General features: G+C 47.2%; 1 protein-coding gene and 1 non-coding gene across 2 annotated transcripts in view; both read left to right on the top strand.

The window, feature by feature from the left end:
- The window catches only part of TCEA3 (transcription elongation factor A3), a 47,499-nt gene extending 28,663 nt beyond the window's left edge, over positions 1 to 18,836 (top strand). Inside the window, exons 6-11 of the mRNA XM_066375408.1 lie at positions 3,837 to 4,003; positions 4,217 to 4,278; positions 6,808 to 6,957; positions 14,177 to 14,323; positions 16,398 to 16,469; positions 18,724 to 18,836. Coding sequence (XP_066231505.1) covers positions 3,837 to 4,003; positions 4,217 to 4,278; positions 6,808 to 6,957; positions 14,177 to 14,323; positions 16,398 to 16,469; positions 18,724 to 18,732 — 607 coding nt within the window. The 3' untranslated portion in view covers positions 18,733 to 18,836. The remainder of the gene's footprint in view (positions 1 to 3,836; positions 4,004 to 4,216; positions 4,279 to 6,807; positions 6,958 to 14,176; positions 14,324 to 16,397; positions 16,470 to 18,723) is intronic.
- On the top strand, positions 12,896 to 13,059 carry LOC136401695 (small Cajal body-specific RNA 2). The gene has a single exon (XR_010750703.1). It is a non-coding gene; the product is annotated as a small Cajal body-specific RNA 2 (non-coding RNA).
- Positions 18,837 to 25,776: the final 6,940 nt, after the last annotated feature.

Below are 25,776 nucleotides of genomic sequence, written 5' to 3'. Positions count from 1 at the left end.
ATGAGAAGCATCAACTCACAGTTGCGGGACTTTAGTTGCTCATTGATTGCTTCTCATATGTGCCAAGCCAGCGACCTTGAGGTTTTGAACCAGGGACCCCAGCATCCCAGGCTGATACTCTATCCACTGCACCACCACCAATCAGACTATTTATTGATTTTCTTTTTAGAAAGAAGAGAGAGAAAGAAAAAGGGGAGGAGGAAAGGAAGGCATCAACTTCTAGTTGCTTCTTAGTTGTTGTAGTTGCTTCTCCTATGTGCCTTGATCAGGCAAGCCCAGGGTTTTGAACTGACAACCTCAGCATTCCAGATCATTTCTTGTTTTGTTTTGTTTTGTTTTTAGTATTTTTTTGAAGTGAGAAGCAGGGAGGCAGAGAGGCAGACTTCTGCATGCACCCAACCAGGATCCACCCAGCAAGCCCACTGGGGGGCGATTCTCTGGCTATCTGGGGCATTGCTCCATCGCAACTGGAGCCATTCTAGCCTCTGAGGTGGGGGCCATGGAGCCATCCTCAGCACCTGGGCCAACTTTGCTCCAATGGAGCCTTGGCTGAAGGGGGAGAAGAGAGAGATAGAAAAGAGAGGAGAGAAGGGTGGAGAAGCAGATGGGCGCTTCTCCTGTGTGCCCTGGCTGGAAATCGAACCTGGGATTTCCAGACACTGGGTCAACGTTCTACTGCTGAGCCAACTGGCCAGGGCCTCCAGGTTAATGTTTTATCCACTTCATCACCATAGGTTAGGTTGGGCTACTCTTAAACATTGAACTTACTATATAGATTTTGTTATTGTGGTAAAATATACGTAACATAACATTTACTCATTTTAATCATTTTAAGTGTACAGTTCAGTGGTGTTAAGTACATTCACTTTGTTGTACAACCATCACCACCATTTATTTCCAACACCCTTCCATCATCCCAAACTGAAACTGTACCTGTTAAACCTTAACTCCCCAAGTCCCCTCCTTCTGCTCCTAGAAACCACCATTCTACTTTCTGTCTCTATGAATTTGACTGCTAGATGTCACAAGTAAGTGAAATCATATAGTATTTGTCTTTTGTGACTGGCTTATTTCACTTAGCACGGTATCTTCAGTGTTCATCCATGTTGTGGCATGTTTCAGAGTTTCATTTCTTTTTTATGGCTGAAGAGTATTGCACCATATGTATATACCACATTTTGTTTATCCACTCATCCATCAGTGGACAGCTGGGTTTCTTCCACCTTTTAGTAGCAACCCACTGACAACAGGAAGACAAGAGGCCTGTCTGAGCCATCAGCATAATTACCACTCATAATTGTCAATTTTTTTTAAAAAAGTTTTTCTCATTATACAAGTAGATATATGTTTCATAGAAGACTTAGAAAATAAATATAAGAAAAAGAAGAAAATTAAAATATATAATCCCATCTGAGAGAGATAATTGTTATTAATCTGAATGTTATTGACTCCTCCCTCCCCAAATTCACATGGTGAAGCCCCAGCTCCCAATGTGACTGAATTTGGAAGTATGGCCTTTATGGAGGTAATTAAGGTTAAATGATGTCATATGGGTGGAAGCCTGATCCAATAGTAGTGTCATCACTCTCTCCCTGCCATGTACGGCTAGAGAGAAGGTCATCTTCATGCCAGGAAGAACTTTCACTGAAAACCAAACTGACCAGCAGTTTGATCTTGGACTTACCAGTCTCTAGAACTCTGAGAAATAAATTTCTGTTGTTTAAGACCCCCAGTCTAGTATTTTATTACGGCAACCCAGGCAGACTAAGACACACAGTTAATCTTTACAATCATCTGTGCGTATACACCTATGGATATATATGTATATACTTATTATTTATTTATTTGTGGGTTTGTTAAGCCAAAACGAAAAGGGGATCATTCTTGGGTAATGTATCATAGGAGTTACAAATGTAAGGGTTGGAATCAGGCCTGAGTTCAGATCTCATTGGTGTAACTCTCTAGGTTAGAGAAACAAACCTAGATCATCTGCAAATAGGGATGATAATAGTATTTACCTCAGGACTGGAGTGAAGATTAAATTAGAAAGCGCTCCTCCAGGGCTGGGCACAGTTCCTGGCACATGGTAAAAGCCAGCCTTCTAAAATGGTGGCAGTACATTCACTGTTCACTAGACTGTAAGCTCCTTGAAGGAGGGAGCTTTTCTGACTTGGAGTTTGTCTGACTTTTCTGACTTGTCTGCTTATCCCTTGTTCTTAGCACAGGACCTGAGAATAACTGCCTAATAAGTACTTAATGAATGAGTGAATAAATGGTTTAATGAGAGCAGAGAGAGAGAGAGAGAGAGAGAGAGAGAAGCTCACACAGTGCCTAATGGATATAGTTTTTTGCTGTTGTTACACTGGTCTGTAACCAGTGGTGGGATAAGAGCTTGGGTACTCTAGTTCAACTGTTGTTATTTTTTTTAAATTAATTTATTTTTTACAGAGACAGAGAGAGAGTCAGAGAGAGGGATAGATAGGGACAGACAGATAGGAAAGAAAAGATGAGAAACATCAATCATCAGTTTTTCGTTGCAACACCTTAGTTGTTCATTGATTGCTTTCTGATATGTGCCTTGACCGTGTGGCTATAGCAGACCAAGTAACCTCTTGCTCAAGCCAGTGACTTTGAGTTCAATCTGGTGAGCTTTGCTCAAACCAGATGAGCCCGAGCTCAAGCTGGCAACCTCAGGGTCTCGAACCTGGGTCCTCGGCATCCCAGTTCGATGCTCTATCCACTGCACCACTGCCTGGTCAGGCTGTTGTTATTTTTTTAAAATATTTTATTTATTGATTTTAGAAGGAGGACAGAGAGAGAGAAAAGGGGTGGGGCGAGGAGCAGGAAGCATCAACTCATAGTAGTTGCTTCCTGTACGTGTCCTGACCAGGCAAGCCCAGGGTTTCCAACCAGTGACCTCAGCATTCCAGGTCGATGCTTTATCCACTATGCCACTACAGATCAGGTGGTTTTTTGTCTTATTTTTTTTTTAGTGGCAGGCAAGGAGAGAGAGAGAGAAAAGAGGGAGAGAGGTGAAAAGCATCAACCCATAGTTGCATTACTTTAGTTGTTCATTGATTGCTTTCTCATATGTGCCTTGACCAGGGGGCTCCATCTGAGCAAGTGACCTCTTGCTCAAGCCAGTGACCTTGGGCTCAAGCCAGTGACCATGGGATCATGTCTATGATTCCATACTCAAGCCAGCGACCTTGTACTCAAGCTAGTAAGCCTGCATTCAAATTGGATGAGCCCACATTCAAGCCAGATGAGCCCGTGCTCAAGCCGTTGACTTCAGGGTTTCAAACCTGGGTCCTCAGTGTCCCAGGTCGACACTCTATCCACTGCTCCATCACCTGGCCAGGCTGCCTGGGTTTTAATTCTGGTTCTACTGGTTTCCAGATATATGACCTAAGTAGCATTATTTAAAATGGATCTTTAGCCCTGGCCAAGTGCTCAGTTGGTTAGAGTGTCATCCTAATAGACAACGATTGTGGTTTTGATCCCTGGTCAGGGCACATACAGGAACAGATTGATGTTTCTGTTTCCCCCTTCCTTTCTCTAAAATCAGGAAACAAAAATTTTAAAAATATATATTTTTTAATGCAACTTTAAATACATCTGTCTCTAAAATGCACTTTAAAATGCAGCTCTAAAATAGATAAGAATAGTATCCTCTGCTCACAGGGTTGTTATGAGGATTATGTGAGATGATCCATATCAAGTACTCAAAATAGTACCTACCTCATAGGACTGTTATGAGGGTTAAAGCAGATCATTGCTCCATAAATGCTTTATTTGCTTATGTCAGAATGTTGATTACTGATTGTCATCCTCAGATCAAACAGCAGCAAGTCGAAAGGGGAAACCTCCCCCAAAACACCCAGCAGCCCCTCGAGCCCCACCTTTGCCCCCTCCATCTGTCTCCTGGCTCCCTGCTATCTCACAGGGGACTCCGTCCGGGACAAGTGTGTGGAGATGCTCTCAGCGGCCTTGAAGGCGGATGGTGAGAGGGATGGGGGCGGGAAGGGCTTCCCAAGGGCAGATGAGATGTGGTCTTTCTCAGTGCCGTGGGAGTGGTACAGGACACTATAGATCCCAGCTCAGGCAGGCCTCACGGTCGAAGTCATGTCTGGTTGATGCCTGTGTTTCCCAATCTCTTTTATTATTTATTTATTTATTTATTTACCCCCCCCCCCCCACCTCCCATCTCTTTTAGATGATTACAAGGACTGTGGAGTTAACTGTGACAAGATGGCATCAGAAATCGAAGATCATATCCTTGGGCTTTGCCGAGGCTGTGGGTGCCTGGACTGCCCAGCAGCAGGTGTCCCAAGTGCAGGGGACCCAGGACAGCGAGCAAGAAGGGAAGGGGCTCCGGGGACAGCCCCCTGCTCTGCCCCTGAACCAGAGTTCTTTTTTTTTTTTTTTTTTACAGAGGCAGAGATAGACAGGGACAGACAGACAGGAACGGAGAGAGATGAGAAGCATCAATCATCAGTTTCTCATTGCGCATTGCGACTTCTTAGTTGTTCATTGATTGCTTTCTCACATGTGCCTTGACCGCGGGCCTTCAGCAGACCGAGTAACCCCCTGCTGGAGCCAGCGACCTTGGGTCTAAGCTGGTGAGCTCTTTGCTCAAGCCAGATGAGCCCGCGCTCAAGCTGGCGACCTCGGGGTCTCGAACCTGGGTCCTTCCGCATCCCAGTCCGACGCTCTATCCACTGCGCCACCACCTGGTCAGGCTGAACCAGAGTTCTTAATGTGAGCTAACATTTATTAAGTCTTGCACCTGCCGACCTCATGCTAGGCGGTTTAAGAACAGTACCTCATTCAGCATTGAGAACAATCCGTGAGGTAGGTTTCCTCATTTCGTGTTTTACAGATGAGGTAACCGGGGCACAGAGAGATTAAGTCAGTTGCCAAAGCTCACCCACCACGTAGTAGTAGTAGCATAGTGGGGATTGGAACCCAGGAAGTGTGATTCCAGAACCTGAAGGCTCAGCTGCTGTGCCAGACAGGCTGTGTCATAACATGCCGAGTTTGTGACGTCAAGCAGTCGAGAGGACAGAGAAGACAGCATTTCTCAGGCTTAGCCTTCCCCTGCTTCCAACCTCGGAAGAGAACAGCTCCTGCTTTTTACTCCCCAGTATGCACCAAGCACTGTGATAGGTCACTGACACTTCCTGCCTCCATTAATTCTCATAGCAATCTCTGTGAGGCAAGGGCTGTTCCCATTTCACAGATGAGGAAACTGAGGCTCAGGAACTACTGGTGTCAGAGCTGGACTGAAAACCTCGGTCTTTGGATTCCCGTCCTGAACTCTTTCCTTGTTTCCTTCCTCCCCTGAATGGCCCTCTGCTGAAGGAGAGGAAGTCAGAGCTGCATGCAGCCTTTAGCTCTTTGTTCTTAGATGGTGGGAGATCAGGTGTGAGGGCTTGAATGTTTGTCTTCCGGTTAAGCTCCGTCCTCTTCAGAGCGACCCTGGACTACATGGCTCACGTGTGCCCTTTTGAGGGGTCGGTGACACCTGGGTCGGCGCTCTGCCCCGTCCTTCCCTGATCTCAGGAAACCGAGAGAGTTGGGAAGAAGCTGATGGAAAAAATTGCCAGCCCTCCTTTCCCCACATAAGCAGATACACACCTCCAGGAATCCCAAACACAGATTTTTAAACAAACATTTTGGCTTTCAAATGTGCTGTGTCATATTTTTTCTTTTTGCATTTTTATTATACAGGTGACATTAAAACAACAAAAACAAACAATACGACCTCCCTCCACTTCTTGCAAGTCAGCTGCTGCCACTCGTCTGTGTTCCCCCCAGTCTCTTTCTCATAGATGGCTTCTGCCAGCTGGTTCCATCTTCCTGGCACTCCTTGGCTTAGGAGACCGGGAAAATGCAGCTGTGTTCCCTGGGCTCCTCCAGGGGAGGGGGCGGAGGCCTGTCTGGGACGCAGCATCTGGACAGAGCAGTCACTGTGGTGTGTGGCCAGGGCGACTTCCTGCTGCATGAGTGGAAAGAGCAGTACTGTTAGGAGGGGGTCTGACTTCCCGCCCTGTCTCTGCTGGGAATTCGCCCTGTCACCTTGAGCAAGGGCCTGCACCCTTCCTGAGCCTCAGCTTCCTCATCTATTAATGAGAGATGCAATTCGGACCCGCAATTCCCAGGGCAGGTTCCAGGAGACGGTAAAACAGTGCTACTAGAGAAAAGGGGTTTTCTAGAGAACTGGGAGCAACGAATTAAACAAAACTCAGCGATTTCTTTATTGCAGTACTTCTTAGAGCCTTAAACATGTGGCTCCTAATCTTGTTTTTCTCTGCCCAATGGATCCACAACCTCCAGATAACTAGAGGTGACCTTCGTTATTATCATTTTAACAACTCCCAAATGTTGAGCTCTTGGTATGTCCCAGATACCACCCTAGTGCCTCATGCAGCTTAGCTCACTGAGTCCTCATAACAGCCTGTATTTTAAAAATAAGAAAAACTGAGGCACAAAGAGGTCATGTGACTCATCTGTGGGCATATGAGAGGCTCAGGTAAACCTGGGGTGCCCGTTCCTGGAGTCCCGGACACCACAGTGCCTGCAATGATCTGGTCTCACCATTGAGGCTGTTTCCTGTTCCTGATATGTGGCTGACCCCAAAGCCCAGCTGAAATCTCCTCGAATGCCACAAAAGTGCCTGACCCCTATACAAGTCCAAGGAGAGGAAGAGGTGACCCTGGGTCTCTCCAGCCTTCAGGGAGAGGCTCGCCATCCTCCTGTGCCCTTCCACGAGTGGCTGACTGGCCCTTGACCATGTCACATATCTACCAGGAGCTCAAGAGCACAGACATGAAGTACCGGAACCGTGTGCGCAGCCGAATTAGTAATCTCAAGGACCCCCGGAACCCTGGCCTGCGGAGGAACGTGCTCAGCGGGGCTATCTCCACCAGCCTCATCGCCAAGATGACAGCCGAGGTGAGGGCCGGGCTGGGACCTCTGCATGGTGGGGTGGGGGGCCAGGCCCCTCTGGCTTTGTCCAAGGCTTGTGATCCCATGAAGATGGGCCGAGGGGCTCTTACAATGAGACCATCTCTAACTCCTTGTCTCTCTAGGCTTCTGGAACATCATTATAGAGAACGTGGCTAATGCATATTCAGCACTGTGCTAGCACTTTAGACACAATGGCCAATTCTGTCTTCATATCAACTGAGGTAGAAGTGTTTATTATCCCCATTTTATAGATAAGAAAGCTGAGGCTCAGAGGCGTTAACTGATTGGCCTATACCTGCAGCTAGGAAATATTCAAGCCAGGAGGCAAGCTGTTGGGTCTCAGAGCACCAATTCTTCACACTTTGTTACCTGCCTCCCTCAGTCCTACATCCCATTACCCTGCTCTGAGCTCAAGCCAGAACAGGCATCCCTGTCTCCATGGAGCACAGTCCAAGGTGGGGAGACAGACACACTTACAGATATGTATGAAACAGGTGGCAAGTGCCATGACAGAGCCATGATGGGAACTAATAGGAAGGAAGGACTGATCCAGCATCCAAGGGTCGGTAAGGGAAGGAAAGGGGAACAAGCCTGTTGGAGGAAGTTGGAAACTTGGGGGCTATGCCAGACTGCCTGAGATTGAATTCTGCCTCTGCCACTTAGCTGTGGGATCTTAGACAAGCCACTTAACCTCTCTGCCTCAGTTTTCTCATCTGTAAAGTGGGAAGAATAATAATAGCCATCTCTTAAGCATTGAATGAGTTTAGAAGGTTAATAGATGAAAAGCCCTCCCCAGAATTAGTATAGTCACCCATCATTTCATGTAACCCTCAGCACAATGCTATTAAAGAGGAAATATCCCCATTTTATGGATGAGAAAAGTGAGGTCACACACAACTCGTACGTGACAGTTAAGGATGTGAACCCAGAGTCTACGTCAGGTATGAGCAGCTCTTTAATGGCAGAGCTACCCGAGGGATTCCCCACAAAACCTGGAGAGGGTACCACTAAGCACTAGGAAACAGAGTGTTGCAGAGACGGAAAGGGGGGTGCATGGCACCCTGGAGACTGGGTATGCCTCGAGGTTTCTGGGAATCCTCAAAAACTGTTGGCAAGTGTGGGCCTCTGTGTTTGTGGTGTGTGTGTTTGTGTGTGTGTGTGTGTGTAGTGGGTGTGTATGATATGTGTACTGTGTGTGTATTTAGTCTACGTGTGTGGTGTGTGTGTGGGGGTGTTATGTACTGTGTTTGCGCGCTTTTCTGAGGAGAGGGTTCACTGACTTCCTCCAATACCCCAAATAAGAAAGATGATATCCTTAGTTTTAGGATAAAAATGGGGAACTTGATGGAAATGCAGCATAATTAAATGTCAAAATAACCTAGAGATGTTTTCTCTGAACATATGTGTAAAGTATTTTTCCCCACCAAGAAGGAAGGAAGGGGTCAGAGCCACGAAGTGTGGAATAGTAAAAGGCTTTATTGAGTACAGAGCACACATCCCGCCCAGCGAGGTTCTCTGGCCCCAAGGAAAGATGGAGGCTAGGGAAGTCACACATGGAGAGATCACGTGGGCAAATTTAAAGGGGTCCTCTAGGGAAGTCGGGCTAATATGACGTAGTGAAATCTCACTGGCTGGCAGACGGTCGCTGTTTTCCAAAGGGCTCCAGGGAAGTTTCTTTTGGCGTGCTTGGTTGTGGGTGGTCCTAGCCAAAGTTCGCAGGTCTGGGTTCCCCACGTGACCATCCCCCATTATCCACCAACCTTACAATATGTACCCTGATTTATCAATGTCACCCCATTAAAATTAATTTTTAAAAAAATAAACAAATGCAGAGTGAATAAAAAACCAAACCAAAACAAAACCAAAAAAAATGGGGATCTTGACACAGGTGGACCAGTATTATCTTTCTTCTTATTATAAAATATCTGATCTTTTTTAGGCCAATAGCCATATATGCCCAGAATTACAAATTGCAACTTGGCTTTATAGCGTATGCTCCTTCCCTGCAAGGTGAAGCTGTGGCTTTTATGGAAGCCCAGCCTTGTGTCTGTTTTTCTCTATCCCTCACTCCATGGCTCAGGGGTCCCTCTGCTTCTTTTGGTGTGTGTGTTATGGGAATGCTATCAAGAAACTGTCTTACAAGCAATGCCAGAGCCATGTTGGGAAACCAAGCCCAGGAGAACCAGGAGCAAGGTTTGGCACAGATCTGAGCCAAACCCAGCAAGTTCCCAGAAGCAGGAGGTCAGAACAGAGCTGTGCGTCTGAATTAGAACAAAGGCCCCAGAAGTCCCAGCAAAGCAATCGGCCGAGCCAAACATGTGGATGAAGTCAGGCCCCACCCAAGAACTGTTCATTAGAACAAGGCAAGAGAATCAGGTGATCAACCCAGGCCCAAAAAGAGGCTGACCAGGCCAAGGAGAGCAAGCCAGGAATCTAGCAAGTCCTCAACAAGGGGCTGCCAGGGCTAGTTGCCAAGGACCCCACCCCTGCCAGCAACCCAGGCAGCATGGATGCCAAGGAAATCTTCCTGGGGTCATCTTTTGCTCCAGGGAGGAAGTTTCTCTCAGACATATAGGACCATTTTTGCTCCAATAAGAAAAATAGGCCTGACCTGTGGTGGCGCAGTGGGATAAAGTGTCGACCTGGAACACTGAGGTCGCCGGTTCGAAACCCTGGGCTTGCCTGGTCAAGGCACATATGGGAGTTGATGCTTCCTGCTCCTCCCCCTTCTCTCTCTCTCTGTCTCTCTCTCTCACTCCTCTCTCTCTAAAAAAAATCAATAAATAAAATATTTAAAAAAAAAAAAAAGAAAAATAACAGCTTGGGGTTGGGCTACTTGCTGTGCGGTGGCATAGAGGACGGGGGACTCCTGGCAGGGAAAGCCTGGGACAGTGGATGCCCATGGAGGGGACGTCCTTCTCTGCGTCCCTGTCTCCCTAACTCCCTTTTGGCATCTCTTTCCTTGTCCGCTTGATTCTCTCAATCTTCCTTCTCTCTTTTCCTCTCTTCCCAGACATTTCAAAGAATGGATATGTCTTTCTTCTGAGATACCCATTAGAACTGTTCAGTGGACATACTTTGAGCCCCACAAAGAGAGAGGTTTTGTCTGCTCTCTGTTCACCCAGCACTGAGACCAGTGCCTGGCATGTCATAAGTGCTCAACGAGTATTTATCAAATTCACATTTGGGGCCTTCTCTAACAGTGAATACAACATGAGGCATGGCAACTCCTACCTTTATTTTCCTCATGTTTCTACCTTATTTATTTATTTATTTATCTATTTATTTATTTATTTTAAGTGAAAGGAGGGGAGATAAAGAAACAGACTCTCACATGTGCCCCCACCAGGATCCACCTGGCAACTCCTGTCTGGGGGCAATGCTCAAACCAACTGAGCATCCCCACCCGAACCAATCAAGCCTCTGGCTGTCAGAGGGATAGAGGGAGAGAAGGTGGAGAGGGAGGGGGAGAGAAACAGGTGGTCACTTCTCTTGTGTGCCCTGACCAGGAATTGAACCTGGGACGTCTGTACATGGAGCCAACGCTCTATCTACAGAGCCAGTTGCCAGTTGGCCAGGGCTCTACCTTATTTTTTATATGACCATAGTTACTCTATGTGTCTTTGGTGCTGCTCCCTTCTAAAGGAGTCAGGTCAGAGTTAGGTAATGGATTGGTGGGTGAGTGGCTAGATTTTTTTTTAACATAATTTTTATTTGTTTGTTTTTGTGTGTGTGTGACAAGGACAGAGAGAGAGCGAGGAACAGATAGGGACAGACAGACAGGAAGGGAGAGAGATGAGAAGCATCAATTCTTTGTTGTGGCACCTTAGTTTCTCATTGATTGCTTTCTCATATGTGCCTTGACCAGGGGGCTACAGCAGAGTGAGTGACCCCTTGGGGGTCAGTTGAGCCATCTTGGGCTTAAGCTGGTGAGCCTTGCCGGGGTCTTGAACCTGGGTCCTCTGCATCCCAGTCCGACGCTCTATCCACTGCGCCACCGCTTGGTTAATTTTTTTTTTCTTTTTGTATTAGGTGGCACACAACATTATCTTCACAATCTGTCCCTCAGCCATTTCTCCCACACTCCTCACCCTGAGCCCCACTCTAAATACTTTTCCCCAAACATGTTATTCTTGTCCTCTGACCTTTTGCATGGACTATTTTCTGTGTCTAGAATGTGCCATCCTCCCAGGAAGTCCTGCTTACCTTTCAAGACCGGTTAAGATGTCAGCTTCTTTAATGAGCCTCCCCTGCCCCCAAGCAATTGGCCTCCACATGGTGGGGAGACTTTCCGTGCACTTTGTATGCCTTTATTTTATTATTTTTAAATTTTTATTAATTTTAGAGAGAATAGAAGAGAGAGAGAGAAACATCAATTTATTGTTCCATTTATTTATGCATTCATTGGTTGATTCTTGTATGTGCCCTGACTGGGGTTCAAACCTGCAAACTTGGCTTATTGGTACCTATGCCTTTGTTTTAGTACTTTGTGTACTATCTTGCTGTCTTGTGTAAATGCTTGACTACACCAGATTAGATTTACCTGGGGACAGGAACCAAATCCTATCTGAATCCTGAGGGCTTAGAGCAGTGGTCTCAAACTTTTTGAAGTCAGGGCACATTTAAAATCCTACAAATAATTATAGGTGCACTATATACAAATTTCTGAGAAATATGTTAAAATAATTAAGTCAAATGTTAACGAAAAAATATAAAGTCCAAGCGTGTTTTTATGGTAATTAGATTAAATAAATACGACGAAATTAAATTCTGACATTAAAAACATTTTTGTTACTTTTTTTAGTTATGCTTGTTAGAATTTGTAAAAAAGAGGGGTTAAAAATTTAAAAAAGACAAAAAAGTTATCTTTTTATATATATAGATACATTCTTAGTAAGATTTAGCAAATTCGGCAGGTCCTGGCACAAATATGTTAAGTTTTTTCCTTCTTGTGTTTATGAGAAACATGAGCCTGATGTGTCCTAGTGATTTCTTCAGTGTTTGGTCATATATTTGAAAGGCAAACTCTCATTTCCTCGTCAATACATTGAAAAATTCCTCTCTTTTTACCCTTGTGTTGAGTGCAGAAAACCCCCACCATACATATCATCTTAACTTTACACCAAACAAAGGATAGAAGAAACTTGCCTCCAGTCTTTCCAGGGAACATGGGGGGTAGTGTAAACAATCTAGCACCACAGCTTGACAGCCTTTTGCAACCTAATCAGGTAAGTGAGGTGGGGGGTTGGGGAGACTGTCAGCTTATAGCCAATTCCCCATACCTCTGTCCCCCAGAACTCTAAACTCCAAAACCCTGTTGGTTTTTTGGTCCCCAACAGGCACATATTTCTCTGGAATACCATAGGGCACACCTGGAAATCTTCTAGGGTGCACACTTTGAGAACCACTGGCTTAGAGGCAGTGGTCTACTCAAACCAGCTCCTACCAGCTCAGGAGAGATTATTATGTGTAGCCATGCCCAACTCTGCATTCAGATACATCGAATTAGTAGCTTGAAATTGACTGTGATGGAAATATTTACATTTTACACCAAGGAAACTGGTATATACTACAAATCAGCCAGCCCTATGGTCAAAACTGGTTTACCAGCATACCAATGCAATTAAAGACATTCAATAAATTGGCATCCAATAGATTTTGAATGAACGAATGCTTTATGTTCTGGGAAATCCCCCCAAATTAAAGTCAGCTGCTTTTTGCTGATGTGGCGTTGGCTTGACTTGTTTTTCTATATACCCTGCCAATGGTTAAGACCTATTCCCTGAATATAACACTGAAGAATTTAAACATTCGTGTGCACCAGAATAACTTGGGGGTGCTAGTAAAAATGCATATTCCTGGGCTTGCCCTTCAAGTTTTAGATTCCTAGGAATCTGCATTTTCTCAAGAAACAGAAATGAAAGCTGCCCTCCTGCGAAGCCCCCCCCCCTTGGGACGCTGTGCAGCAAGGCCCCCTGGGTGGGTGGCAGCAGTTCGGCCCCAGAGCCAATCCTATAGGGCCTGGTGCTCAGATAGACGATGCAGGGCTTATCCTGGGCTGATGATTATTGTGGCGATTCTGATCTGGAAAAGAAAAAAAAAGCCTCAAGTGATTATAATGCAGTGGTCAGCATTAGATTTAAAATACTTTATTTATTGATTTTACAGAGACAGGAGAGAAAGGGGAGCATGGATTGGGAAGTATCAACTCATAGGTGCTTCATATTAGTTGTTCATTGCTCGCTTGTTGTATGTGCCTTGGCCAGGGCAGCCCAGGGTTTCGAACCGGCAACCTTGGCATTCCAGGCCGAAGGTTTATCCACTGCGCCACCACAGGCCAGGCGTCAGCATTAGATTTAGTGGTCACTAAAGTCATTCGCCTTTTTTTGCCAACTCTCTGTTCTCTGTGGTTTAAAGAGTCAGGGTAGAGAGCAACAATGGAAATGTATAGCCAGTACCAAATCATCACTGTTTAGGATTAGTCTCTGCCTTCCTTCTTCCCCTAAACCAATCTCAACTGGACTCTCCCTGGATTGAGTGTCCCCCTCTCTACTGTCCTTTGGTAAAGGTGTAGGGGGAGTCAAATGGCCAGGGGGATGGATAAAGGAAGGAAGGACCGATAATACGGACACTGAGTGTCTGCAGTGAGCTGACACGAGATGGGCGGATCTGTTCTGTAGGAACTTAAAGATGCTCTGTGATCCACTCACAGGTGAGCAGTTAAGTGGGGTGAACCCAGGTGTGTCAGGTCCTGCGTGGGGGGGGCAGCAACAGCAGGTCATAGTGAGACCAAGGTTCCCACAGGCAGAATGGGCTCGGTAGTGAGCACAACTCAGACAAGCCCCGGGTCACGTCCAGACTGGAAAGATAAGGAGAATGTCGTAGATCCAGTGGTCACGGGTCAAGTCAGCTGTAGCAGGAAGGTTCAGGCAGCTGCCCAAGATCCCGGCAAGCAGGGTGAGCACCAGATCGGAGGAAATACGTATGAGAGTGTTGAGCCCCCAGGTTTGTCCTTTTACCGGAAGGCAGAATGGAGACTCTTTGGGTATAGCCTTTCCCCAGCTGTGGCAGGGCCAGGAGTCCAGGCCTCCCTCCCACTCCTTGTACTCAATCCAGCATGTCCCCCTCCCCTCCCTAGAAACCAGGCTTGGGGCAGGACCTCTGGGGCTCCCCGGCCCTGAAGGGCAGACTTGTTTCTCTCCAGGAAATGGCCAGCGACGAGCTGAGGGAATTGCGGAACGCCATGACCCAGGAAGCTATCCGTGAGCACCAGATGGCCAAAACGGGCGGCACCACCACCGGCCTCTTCCAGTGCAAGAGATGCAAGAAAAAGAATTGTACCTATAACCAGGTAAGGAGAGGACGGGAGGGACCCTTGGTGGAGAAAGCTACAGGGGCACGGAAATGGAGAACCAGAGAGAGTTCAGGGAAGAGCCAGAGGGGGAAAGGGTTAAAACTCCAGGCTGCAGAGAAAAGGGAAAATCTTGGTTCACCAATATGTGCCCGCGGCCTCTAGAAAACATTCTTCTGCATGTACGATCGCCCAGATGTGTGTCTGTGAGGCCTGGCCAGCACGTTCAGGCTGGGTTTGAAGCAAGACTGAGAGGAACCAGACTCACAGCGCACAGAACTCCAGAGTCACAGACGGCAGGAGGGGAACATGGCAATATATTAATAAAACTCAGCTTCCTCATTTTACACACAGGGACCCTGAGGCCCAGACAGGGGACAAGGTTTGCAGCTTTGTCCAAGATGGCCAAGATGGTCAGTGGCAGAGATAGTAATACATCTAGATCAAGACCTTTCTGCCTTCATTATAGCCAGCTTGGTGTGGAAAGCCTAAGAAATGTAGCCCCAAGTTCGAAGGGGAAGGCCATTGCCCTGTATGAGGAGCCATGTGAGGCTATGGGGGCCCCTTCTCTGGAAGACTTTAAACCCAGAGAACCACCTTCTGTTTCTGGGTGGCACATATTATATCCTTGGGATACCAATGTTCTTGGATTCTAATTGGTATCTAGTCATTCTGGAACGCTATTAATTCCTCCATCTGCTCAGTAAGGAAGATTTACCCTGAGCATCTCGCTCGTGGGGTCCTTGGCTACAGCAGAAATACAATCAGCCTTGCCACTCAGGAATTGTCCCTCAGAGAATTCCAATTTGGGAATTTGGAGGTGTTTGTACAAGCTCCTGCTCTCCTGTAAGCACAGGTCCATGTGGAGGAGGGCGCTTCCTGCACCTGGCCTCCCACCAGAAGTGAACTGCTCACCAGCCAAGTTTTCTCCACACAGCGGAATCCCGATGGTATTCTTCCCCAGGAGTCGCTGCTCTCCAGTGACAAGGCTGTGCTAGGCTGTGTCCTCCTGCTGGGATGGCCACTGCTGGAAGGCCGACTGCTGTGTCCCTCCTTAGCTGGGGGTCTGCCTCCTATCCTATAGACTCCCAGCTGGCAGCATTCATAGCTGCTTGTCAGCGAAGTAACAATGTGCTATATGTCATGGCCGTCCATGACACATAGAAAATCAGAACAGCAATTGTTGAATCTGGAAATACCAAGGATTTGCTGAGGGAAACCCAGTTCCTGCACCTGAATGGTTTGATTAAGGGGGTGAGAAACTAGAAAACATAACAATAAATAGTCTCAATGATCCTCAAATCTCTTTTTCTCTGCGGGTCTCAGTTCTTCCACCAGTTAAATAAAGAATGAACTACTAGGTGACCTCTAGGGTGCTTTCAGCTTACCTGATAGGGTGTGTTCAGAGCTGAGTCAGGGAACACTTCCTGTAGGAGGTCTTTTCTTTTTTTCTTTTCTTTTTTTTTTACAGAGACAGAGAGAGAGTCAGAGAGAGGGATAGACAGGGACAGACAGGAACGAAGAGAGATGAGAAGCATCAATCATTGCTTTCTCATATGTGCCCTGACCGTGGGGCTATAGCAGACTGAGTAACCCCTTGCTCAAGCCAGCGACCTTGGGTCCAAGCTCAAACCAGATGAGCCCACGCTCAAGCTGGCGACCTCAGGGTTGGGTCCTCCGCATCCCAGTCCGACGCTCTGTCCACTGCGCCACCGCCTGGTCAGGCGGGAGGTGAGTCTTGAGGCAAAAGAGAGATCAGTTTAGAAGGATCAACAAGACTGAAAGGGCAAAGGTCAGGCTGAGCCTGTGTGATACTGGAAGTGAGCTGATGGACCTACAAGAGGAGAGGAGAAGATACATTATAGGGTTCTCAGTGAAGCAAGACAAAGAGAAACCAGACTCACAGGGCACAGAACTGTAGAGTCACAGACAGTTGGAAGTGAGAAGGGAATTGCCAGAGCGGGGTGGGAATAACAGTGCCAAGCTCTGGGATTTAGACCTACTCCTGCAGACAGTGGGAGCTGGGGCAGGGCTGAGAGCAGTGAAGGGACTTCATGAGTGGTCTCTGTCTCAGGTGCAGACACGCAGCGCTGATGAGCCCATGACTACCTTTGTCTTATGCAATGAGTGCGGCAATCGCTGGAAGGTCTGTATCTTTCTGTCTGTCCACACTTCCCCTCATACGATCCCACATCAGGAGTAGTATGCCCACAGTCAAGGAGGGACCTTGTGCACAGGGCGCTTACCAGCCTGTGCACAGTGTGTCTGCGGAGCTGGAGATGGTGGTGGGTTGTTGGTGATGAGGCAGGGAGAGGGCATGTGCATGTTTTCATTTTGCACGGCACCCCATCTGGGATGGGGAGCAGCAGCCCACATTTCATCAGAGGATGGGCAAGTCTGTCATTTGAGCACAGATGGAATCAGTTGTTTCTCCCTTCACCCCCCCCCCCCTCCAGATCCACAGAGGAAAAACAACATTCTGCATTTGGACCACACCTCTTTACAAAGTGCTCTAACACATGTTATTTCCTTTGAACCTGGCCACAGGAGGAAGGCTGAGCCCCATCAGATGGGCCCCGGCCCCAGTGCTCCCAGGTCACCCTCCCTTCCCAAGGCAGTGCTGGAAACCTTACACTACCCGAGGCTGTCACCTGGGCTGCCCCAGCTCCTGCGAAGGCAGAGCTTTTGTTTCCAGACAGAGGAACCAAGCAAAGACTCCTCCAGAGTGTTCCTTCCCGCCATGTCTTCCTCTGAAAGATCTCAGTGTGCTCATGCGATTTATGTCAGTTTCCAGTTCCATCTGACTTGCATGTGCACTGTGTGGTGATTGGGCCAGCAGGCAGGTTGCGGGTACTCCAGAAGTTCTCAGGTACTTAGGAAGGAGCCCCAGACTGAGCATGGGCCTGGGAGTCAGGAGCCCCGGTTTCACGTCTCCCCTCTGCTTTTCTCGCTGTGTGACCCTGAGCATCTCACTCACCACCTTGCGCAAAAGGGTGATGGTAACGCCTTTCTCCAACGACAGATGTGAAGATGATTACATATGCACGCACACTCTGCAAATAGCTATGGGAAATGTTCCTTTATTAAAACTACTCTTACTTTCAGTTGAGAAAATTGAGCTACCGAAATGCTTAACAAGCATAGGGTCACACAGTTTGGAGCACTTAAAAACGATGTTCCAAATTCCTGATCAGTTGAGTTTCTATAACTTTACTGAGGGCCTTGGTAGCCCTGGGGCCTCATTAGAACTGCCATATATATTTTTTAATGTTAAAAGTCAGAGGATTGCGTATTTTCCCTTCATTTATTGAGCACTCAGGGATAGGGCCAGTACAGTGGCGTGGTGGATTAGAGCATGGGCTTCAGCATCAGGTTCAAATCCTCGTTTTATCCCTGACAGAGTGACTTAGCTAAGTGATCTGAAGTCTCTGGGCCCGGCGTTCCTCCTCTGTAACATGGGGGTGGGTGTTCGTATCTAGCCCACACTGCTGTTGTGGGGACTCAGGGAGGTAACACACATGAAGCATTATCAGGGCCTTTGATAGCTCATATGGTATCTTTGTCCAATTACGAAAAGATGTCCCTGCCTCCAGGTAGACACAACCTTGCACCAGGATACAGAGCTTGGCAAAAAGAGCGGAGGCTGAGTTTCAGCCTCATCACGCCAGGCTCTTGTAGGCAGTGAACCACCTGTATAACCGTGCACAGAAGCCCTGGGCACATATGTTCCTGCTACATAGAAACCACCATTCTTATCATTCTGAGTCTGTCATCTACTAGTGTTGGGGAGTTTAGGCAGATCACTTCACCTCTTTACCTGTGAAAATGGGAGTGACACAGTACCTACCTCTTACGGTGACTGTGAGGATGAAATGAGTTAGTACAAGCTTCGCCCAGAATAAGTGCTCAATAAATGATAGCTCTTGTAATCGCTACTGTTGGGGAAAAGACATTCTGCCTGCTGCTCAACCCAGCTCCTCCTGCCTTATCCCTATTAATTGGAGAGGCTGGGCCCACCAGCGGTGGCAGCTACATGGCTTCTGACATTTTCAGCTCGTGTCCACTGCCATGTGGAAGGCCTAATGTCTAATCAAGCGCTTAGTGATAATCACTGTGATATTTTGACCGTGAATTGAGAGCCCACCACATGTCTGGCATCAAATTTCCATTCATTTATTACCTGAAATCCTACTCGCACTGGCCAGCGTTATGATCCCATTTGACAGATGAGTGATTTGTTCATGGTCACACAGCAAATAATGACAGAGCTGGGCTTTGGATGCTGGTCTGTGTGGCTCTAGACCTTACCTTCTTTCTCCTGTTCCCTCCCCCTGCCCCTAGCCTCCTTGGGTGACAGAAGGAAAGTTCTAAAGTTTTGTTGCCTTTTTTTGGTTTTTTAGTTCTGCTGATAGAACTGCCAGCCAGGATTTCAGTGAACAAGTTGAAGAACGACGAGAAAGCACTAAGCCATCGTAACTGGAGAAAAAGAAATAAAAATTAAAATGATGAAAAATGCTGAACTCTGAATGGGGTACTAGGGATCAGAGGGAGAATCCTTTCGCAAGTTAATCCCAGCTACTCATAATGATTGGCTAATAGAGGGAACCTAATTGGGGCACCATGCTAAGAGTCCGTGTTGACAAAACCTCTTGTACAAACTCTGCGACTCAGGGGTCAAATCTTCGACAGTGGGCTGGCGGGCCTTTGCTTTGAGTCCCTTCCCTCCACGTCAGAACCTCTCAGCCTTTTCTGAATTGAAAAGTAACAGACGGTACAAATCTCACCCCACCCCGCCCCAGAGTCACACACACAGAACACTTGACACACGATTTGGCTCAGGCAGATATGATTTCCACCTCATGTTGAAAGAGGTTTTCCCTACTCTGCATCTTTTCCCAAACTCTGTTATTCCCTGTTCATCGCTGGCTTTGGGGGACCTTTGAGTCAGGGAACAGACACGTTGAACTGAGTCTTTCTGCCCGAGGGTCTGGTGTGGTACAGTGGTGCGCCTCTCTGCCACGGCCCCCGGAAGGTGCCGGGCCTTGGAATTTGCCCAGGCACTGACAATGCGCTCCTCACAGCTCCTTCTGTGCCGGAGCTTCAGGGGGCGTCGGCAGAGTGAGGGTCCTTCTCGTGCTTCTCCCGTGATGACATCAGCTTGCTTTCTAAGCTGATAGGAACTTTATGCAAAGTTGGAATCTTCTGGAAAAGCCTTGGTAGCCGGTCTGGTGGGCCTGTCCTGGGTCTTGGTCTCTGATTGTCCCTGGCCTTCCTGCAGCCCCAGCCTGAGCCTTCTGGGCCCTATGTTTCCTAAAATGGCTGACACGCAGGAGCCTGTGGACTCCTGGGAGCCTGGGGAAGTCATTTATCCTCTCTGAGCTGTCTCCTTACCTTGAAACACAGGAGTGGTACTAGCGCCTGCCTTACAGGGTGGTGGTGCAGAGGCTGCTGGGTCTCCACCTCCCTTCCTGCTCCTAGGGCAGCTGTTCAGAGTCACTTCAGCCCAAGTTCTCTACATGCCCTGGGCATCATCCACTCTGAACTGGTTATCACTTCCTGACTCCCGCCAAGGGCCTCCTCCTAGATCAGGGGTAGTCAACCTTTTTATACCTACCGCCCATTTTTGTATCTCTGTTAGTAGTAAAATTTTCTAACTGCCCACTGGTTCCACAGTAATGGTGATTTATAAAGTAGGGAAGTAACTTTACTTTATAAAATTTATAAAGCAGAGTTATAGCAAGTTAAAGCATATAATAATAATTACTTACCAAGTACTTTATTTAGGATTTTTGCTAAGTTTGGCAGAATAAATCTTTATAAAACAACTTACTATAGTTAAATCTTTTTATTTATACTTTGGTTTTTCCGCTACCGCCCACCATGAAAGCTGGAGTGCCCACTAGTGGGCGGTAGGGACCAGGTTGACTACCACTGTCCTAGATGAAGCCTGTGAATAAACTGTATGGACACCTGCCACCATCTTGTCTTTCAACATTTGGATTTGGGGTGGGTCCTTTGGAAAGCTTGAAAAGCCCACCGAAGATACAACACCCCCAACCCATACATGCAGAACCAGGACCAAAACCCAAGTCCTCTACTTCCTGTCACTGTGGTCTGTGCAGAGAGAGATCCAGGCCCACACACAATATTTGGTGTGGACCTTCCAGGAATTCCCGCCTGGCAGGGAAAGAAATCACAGACACAGACTTCCACAGCAGACAGGCTGTGATCTATGCCCGAGGTATGAATATTACCCATACAAGTGTGGGGGGATGTTGCTTAGATACCCAGGAGCTCCTCAAACTTTAATGTGGGTGGGAATCCCCTGGAAGGTCGTGTTAAAATGCAAATTCTGATACAGTGGGTTTGGGGTGAGGCCTGAGATTTTTCATTTCCACCAAGCTCCCAGGTGACACCCATGCTGCTGGTCCACACTTGAGGAAGAAGGGTTTCGATATCCGTATTTTTCTCTGCATTATCTAATCCTCTAGCTAAATGTCTAGAAAACAAATGGAGAACAAAATAGCCACTACTATTAATTTAATAATGTCAATAAATGTTACTTTTGGGGCTTTTTAAAGGTGGTGCCCTGGGGCGATTTTCAGTAGCCACAGTCTAAATATCCATTATGCTCCCAGTGTCAGGGCCTGCAGCCTAGGAAAAAATACAGAGCTGAATCTCCATCCTCAATAACCTTACTGTTTACAAAGGAGATGAGTCAGATTAAACAGCACTAGAATAGGTCTGCACATCTCTCCAGCACACGTCTACATTCACTAAAGGACCCAGAACAGCCTGAATGGGCCTCAGACTGTGTTCACCAGCAGGCGTCAATACCCGCTCAACTGGTCATCCTGTGCCCACCCGGGCCCGCTCCAATTCATGTACTCCACTGTGCAGACCAGAACAGCTGTTTCAAAACTGCAAATCTGGTCATGTTACAGCCCCCCACTTTACCCCCCCCCCAACACACACATAAAAAACCTTCCATTTTTGTCTCTACTGCTCTCGGCAGGGTCTACAAGGCCCCGCATGACTGGCCTCTGCCTCACCCCCACACTTTGTGCTCTAGCCACCTGGCCATACTGTGCTCCTCCTTGTCTCACAATCTTTGCACAGGCTGTTGGCTGCAACACACGATTTAACCCCATCTTCACCATTGTAGCAAAGACAACAAGAAGCCGCCTCCAGCGTGTTAGATTGTCCTGAAGTAGCCTGATCTCAAAGACAACACAGGTGTGAGCTAGCAAGAGCTAGCAACCACTTCTGCCACCCAGGAAGGCTTCCTAGGGGAGGGGAGACTGCTGCCTTATGGGAGGAAAAGGACAAGGTCAGGAGAGGTGAAACAGGGAGGCAACATGCTTGGGATGGAGGAGAGAAGGTCTCACCAGGAATGTTACAGCCAAAAGACCTTGAAAGCAAAAGCACATTCAATATCTTGTGACAAATATAGAAGATGTTTCAGAAGGTTACAGGAACCTGAAATACTATATGGAATGAGAAGTCTTTCTTAGTAGTCTCATCCAGACTACCAAATCTCTAACATTAGCCCTGAGTTTTCTGGAGCTCAAGACTTAAGTCACCAAGTGTCTGAATATCTCCCCCAAACACCTCCTCTGGCACTCTTTCTACAATTAGTTTGTAGTTGAACTCATCTTCTTTTTCTTAAGTCCCCTCTTATGCCTTTTTTTCCCTGTTTGTCAACTACTAGTTCATTATGTAGGACCACCTTTTCCCTTGCCTTCTTAATTTGACCGGTGACCAATAGTGTAGTGTCTTGCCTGTCCAACACTTCTTTCCATTGCCATCATTATCAACACTGTCTTTTAGTTTTTCTTTTTTTCTTGGACTTAGGCAAAGACCTTCTACTGGTCTCCCAATTCAAAGCACTCCCTATCTTACCTGCATCTTTTTTGCGTGGCTTTGAGCATCACTTCCCTAATCACCTTCAGTGCATTTCCACTAGCTATCAAAGAAAATTCAAACTCCTTTAGTTGGGCTTTCAAAACTCTCCTCCATCTGCCTTTTGCCTGTCTTTGGTGGCTTATCTTCCACCCCTGCTGTCCATTTGCTCCAGCCTAAGAAAAGTATTGTCCTGTTCTTAAAAACCTGATGGGGGCCCTGGCTGGTTGGCTCAGCGGTAGAGCATCGGCCTGGCGTGCAGGGGACCTGGGTTCGATTCCCGGCCAGGGCACATAGGAGAAGCACCCATTTGCTTCTCCACCCCCACCCCCTCCTTCCTCTCTGTCTCTCTCTTCCCCTCCCGCAGCCAAGGCTCCATTGGAGCAAAGATGGCCCGGGCGCTGAGGATGGCTTCTTGGTCTCTGCCCCAGGTGCTAGAGTGGCTCTGGTCGCGACAGAGCGACGCCCCGGAGGGGCAGAGCATCACCCCCTGGTGGGCAGAGCGTTGCCCCTGGTGGGCGTGCCGGGTGGATCCCGGTCAGGCGCATGCGGGAGTCTGTCTGACTGTCTCTCTCCGTTTCCAGCTTCAGAAAAAAACAAACAAACAAACAAAAAACCTGATGGACCTCCCCAAATGTGACTACCTCTTCTGATTCTCTCTTCCTCATCCCATCCAAATCTTACCCATTCTCCCAGGTTCATCTCAAATGTACTGCATGTCTTCTATGAGGTCTTCAGGCCACAAGAGATGGCTCCTCAGAACTCTCACAGTGCTAAGAAACTCTAATAATTACCCTGTATTCTCCTATGATGATGATAATGATGATGATTTCCTTGTATGACTGTCTGTTGATAATAATCTATTATTTCAACATAATAGGAAGAGAGAGAGAAATATGGATTTGTTGTTTTACTTATTTATGCATTCATGGGTTGATTTTTGCATATGCCCTGACCGGGGATCAAACCTACAACCCTGGTGTATTGGGACAATACTCTAACCAACTGAGCTACCTGGCCAGGGCTTAATCTACAGTGTGTCCGTAAAGTCATGGTGCACTTTTGACCAGTCACAGGAAAGCAACAAAAGATGATAGAAATGTGAAATCTGCACCAAATAAAAGGAAAACTCTCCCAGTTTCTGTAGGATGATGTGGCAGCATGTGCACATGTGCAGATGATGATGTAACACCATGAATACAGCGGAGCAGCCCACGGCCATGCCAGTCGAGATGTGGACAATACAGAGGAAAGTTCAGTGTGTTCTGTGGCTCGCTAAATTTGAATCTGTGACTAAAGTGCAATGTGAATATTGGCGCGTTTATAATGAAGCGCCACCACATAGGAATAACATTACTCGGTGGGATAAGCAGTTGAAGGAAACCGGCAGTTTGGTGGAGAAACCCCGTTCTGGTAGGCCATCAGTCAGTGACGAGTCTGTAGAGGCTATACGGGATAGCTACCTAAGGAGCCCTAAAAAATCGGTGCATGAGCCCACATCGAACTGCACTGAATAGGTATAAAACTGGGAGAGTTTTCCTTTTATTTGGTGCAGATTTCACATTTCTATCATCTTTTGTTGCTTTCCTATGACCGGTCAAAAGTGCACCATGACTTTATGGACACACTATATTAGTTCTTAAGCATTTGCTATCTGGGTATCTTGGACACCTTATGTAACATCTCCATGCCTCCTCTTTTCATCTGTAATATGGTGTAATGGTACCCAATTCAAAGGATTGTTGTGAGGATTCATTAGAAACACACCTGACACAAAGTACCTGATTAGCAAACATTAGCTATTATTATTACAAGTAGAGGGGAGTACTTTATATTGCTCACCCAACCCTCATACCCCATGAACTGGGTTAGTATTATTATGATTTTTTTTGTTTTGTTTTGTTTTTTGGGTTTTTTTAGTATTTTTCTGAAGTTGGAAAAGGGGAGGCAGTCAGACAGACTCCCGCATGCGCCCGACCAGGATCCACCTTGCATGCCCACCAGGGGGCAACACTCCACCCATCTGGGGCTTCGCTCTGTTGCAACCAGAGCCACTCTAGCGCCTGGGGCAGAGGCCAAGGAGCCATCCCCAGCGCCTGGACCATCTTTGCTCCAATGGAGCCTCGCTGCGGGAGGGGAAGAGAGAGACAGAGAGGAAGGAGAGGGGGAGGGGTGGAAAAGCAGATGGGTGCCTCTCCTGTGTGCCCTGGCCGGGAATTAAACCCGGGACTCCTGCACGCCAGGCCAACGCTCCACCACTGAGCCAACCTGGCCAGGGCCTTGATTTTTTTTTTTTTTTTTTGTAAAATATACATAACAGCCCTGACCAGATAGCTTACTTGGTTAGAGCACTGTCCCAATGCCCAGAGGTCACGGGTTCGGTCCCTGGTCAAGGTACATACAAAAACAAATTGATGTTTCTGTCTTTCTCTCCCCCTTCCCTTCATCTCACTTTAAAATCAACAAATAAATTTAAATATATTAGATACACACACACACACACACACACACACACACACACATAACATGAAATCTACCATCTTAACCATTTTTAAGGGCACATATAGTTCAGTAGCGTTAAGTACATTCACATTATTGTCCAGCCAATCTCCAGAATTCTTTTCATCTTGCAAAACTAAATCTCTATACCTATTAAACAATTCCCCATTTCCCCTCCTCCAGCCCCTTGCAAGCACTATTCTTCTTCCAGTCTCTATGAATTGTATTATTATACTCCTGTTACAGGCTGAGAAAACCAAGGTTCAGAGAGTAATTTGAACCAGGAGACAGAATCTAAACTGGAACCCAGGCTCTGAACTACGTTGAAAAATATGGCTTCACCTCACAAAGCATGCAGCGTTCTACTTCCCCCATAACAATGACGGCCACTGTGGACCCAGGCCCTCCTCTGAGTCCATGTGTTTGCAGACATTCTCCCATTTACCCTTCACCATCAGCCCTGCAGTTATTGTGTGGGGTGGTGTCCTGACTCCCCGCACAGTGTCTGGTACGGAATAGAGCCATAGTACACACGTTCGGTGAATATGGACTTATTTGATGCCTATAAGTTTAAATAAGTTTGTTGTACGTTTTTAATGCAATTGTTTCCATTTCTTGAAAATGGTCATTCTTCCAGGAGAAAACCAGCTAAAATGCACGCGGTCATAAAGATCTTCCCAATCCTCTCCACTCCCCCTCTCTTCCTGCAGGCTCAGTCTGCTCTTCTCACCCAGGCCAGCACCCAGCTGCCTCCATCTGCACCTCATCACCAGCTTTGCTGATCCACAGCCAAAGGCAGAGACAAACAGGCAGGCAAGCAAGGGGATATAAGAGACTGTCCTTGCTCTGCTTCCTCCCCTGCCACCGTCCCCCACATGCGCGTACTAACACACTACCCTCTAGCCATACCCAACCCTAACCATTCTGGAACACGCTCTGCCCTTTCATGCCTCTGACTTTGCACATGCTGTTCCTGAAGACCAGAATGCTCTCCCTCCCCTTGTTCTCCACCTCCAAGACTCCTACAGTCTTTGCAAGCCAACTCAGTTGTC

The sequence above is a fragment of the Saccopteryx leptura genome, chromosome 3, assembly GCF_036850995.1.
Source record: "Saccopteryx leptura isolate mSacLep1 chromosome 3, mSacLep1_pri_phased_curated, whole genome shotgun sequence".
Classification (NCBI taxonomy): domain Eukaryota; kingdom Metazoa; phylum Chordata; class Mammalia; order Chiroptera; family Emballonuridae; genus Saccopteryx; species Saccopteryx leptura.
This window is presented reverse-complemented; position numbering and strand designations above follow the sequence as displayed.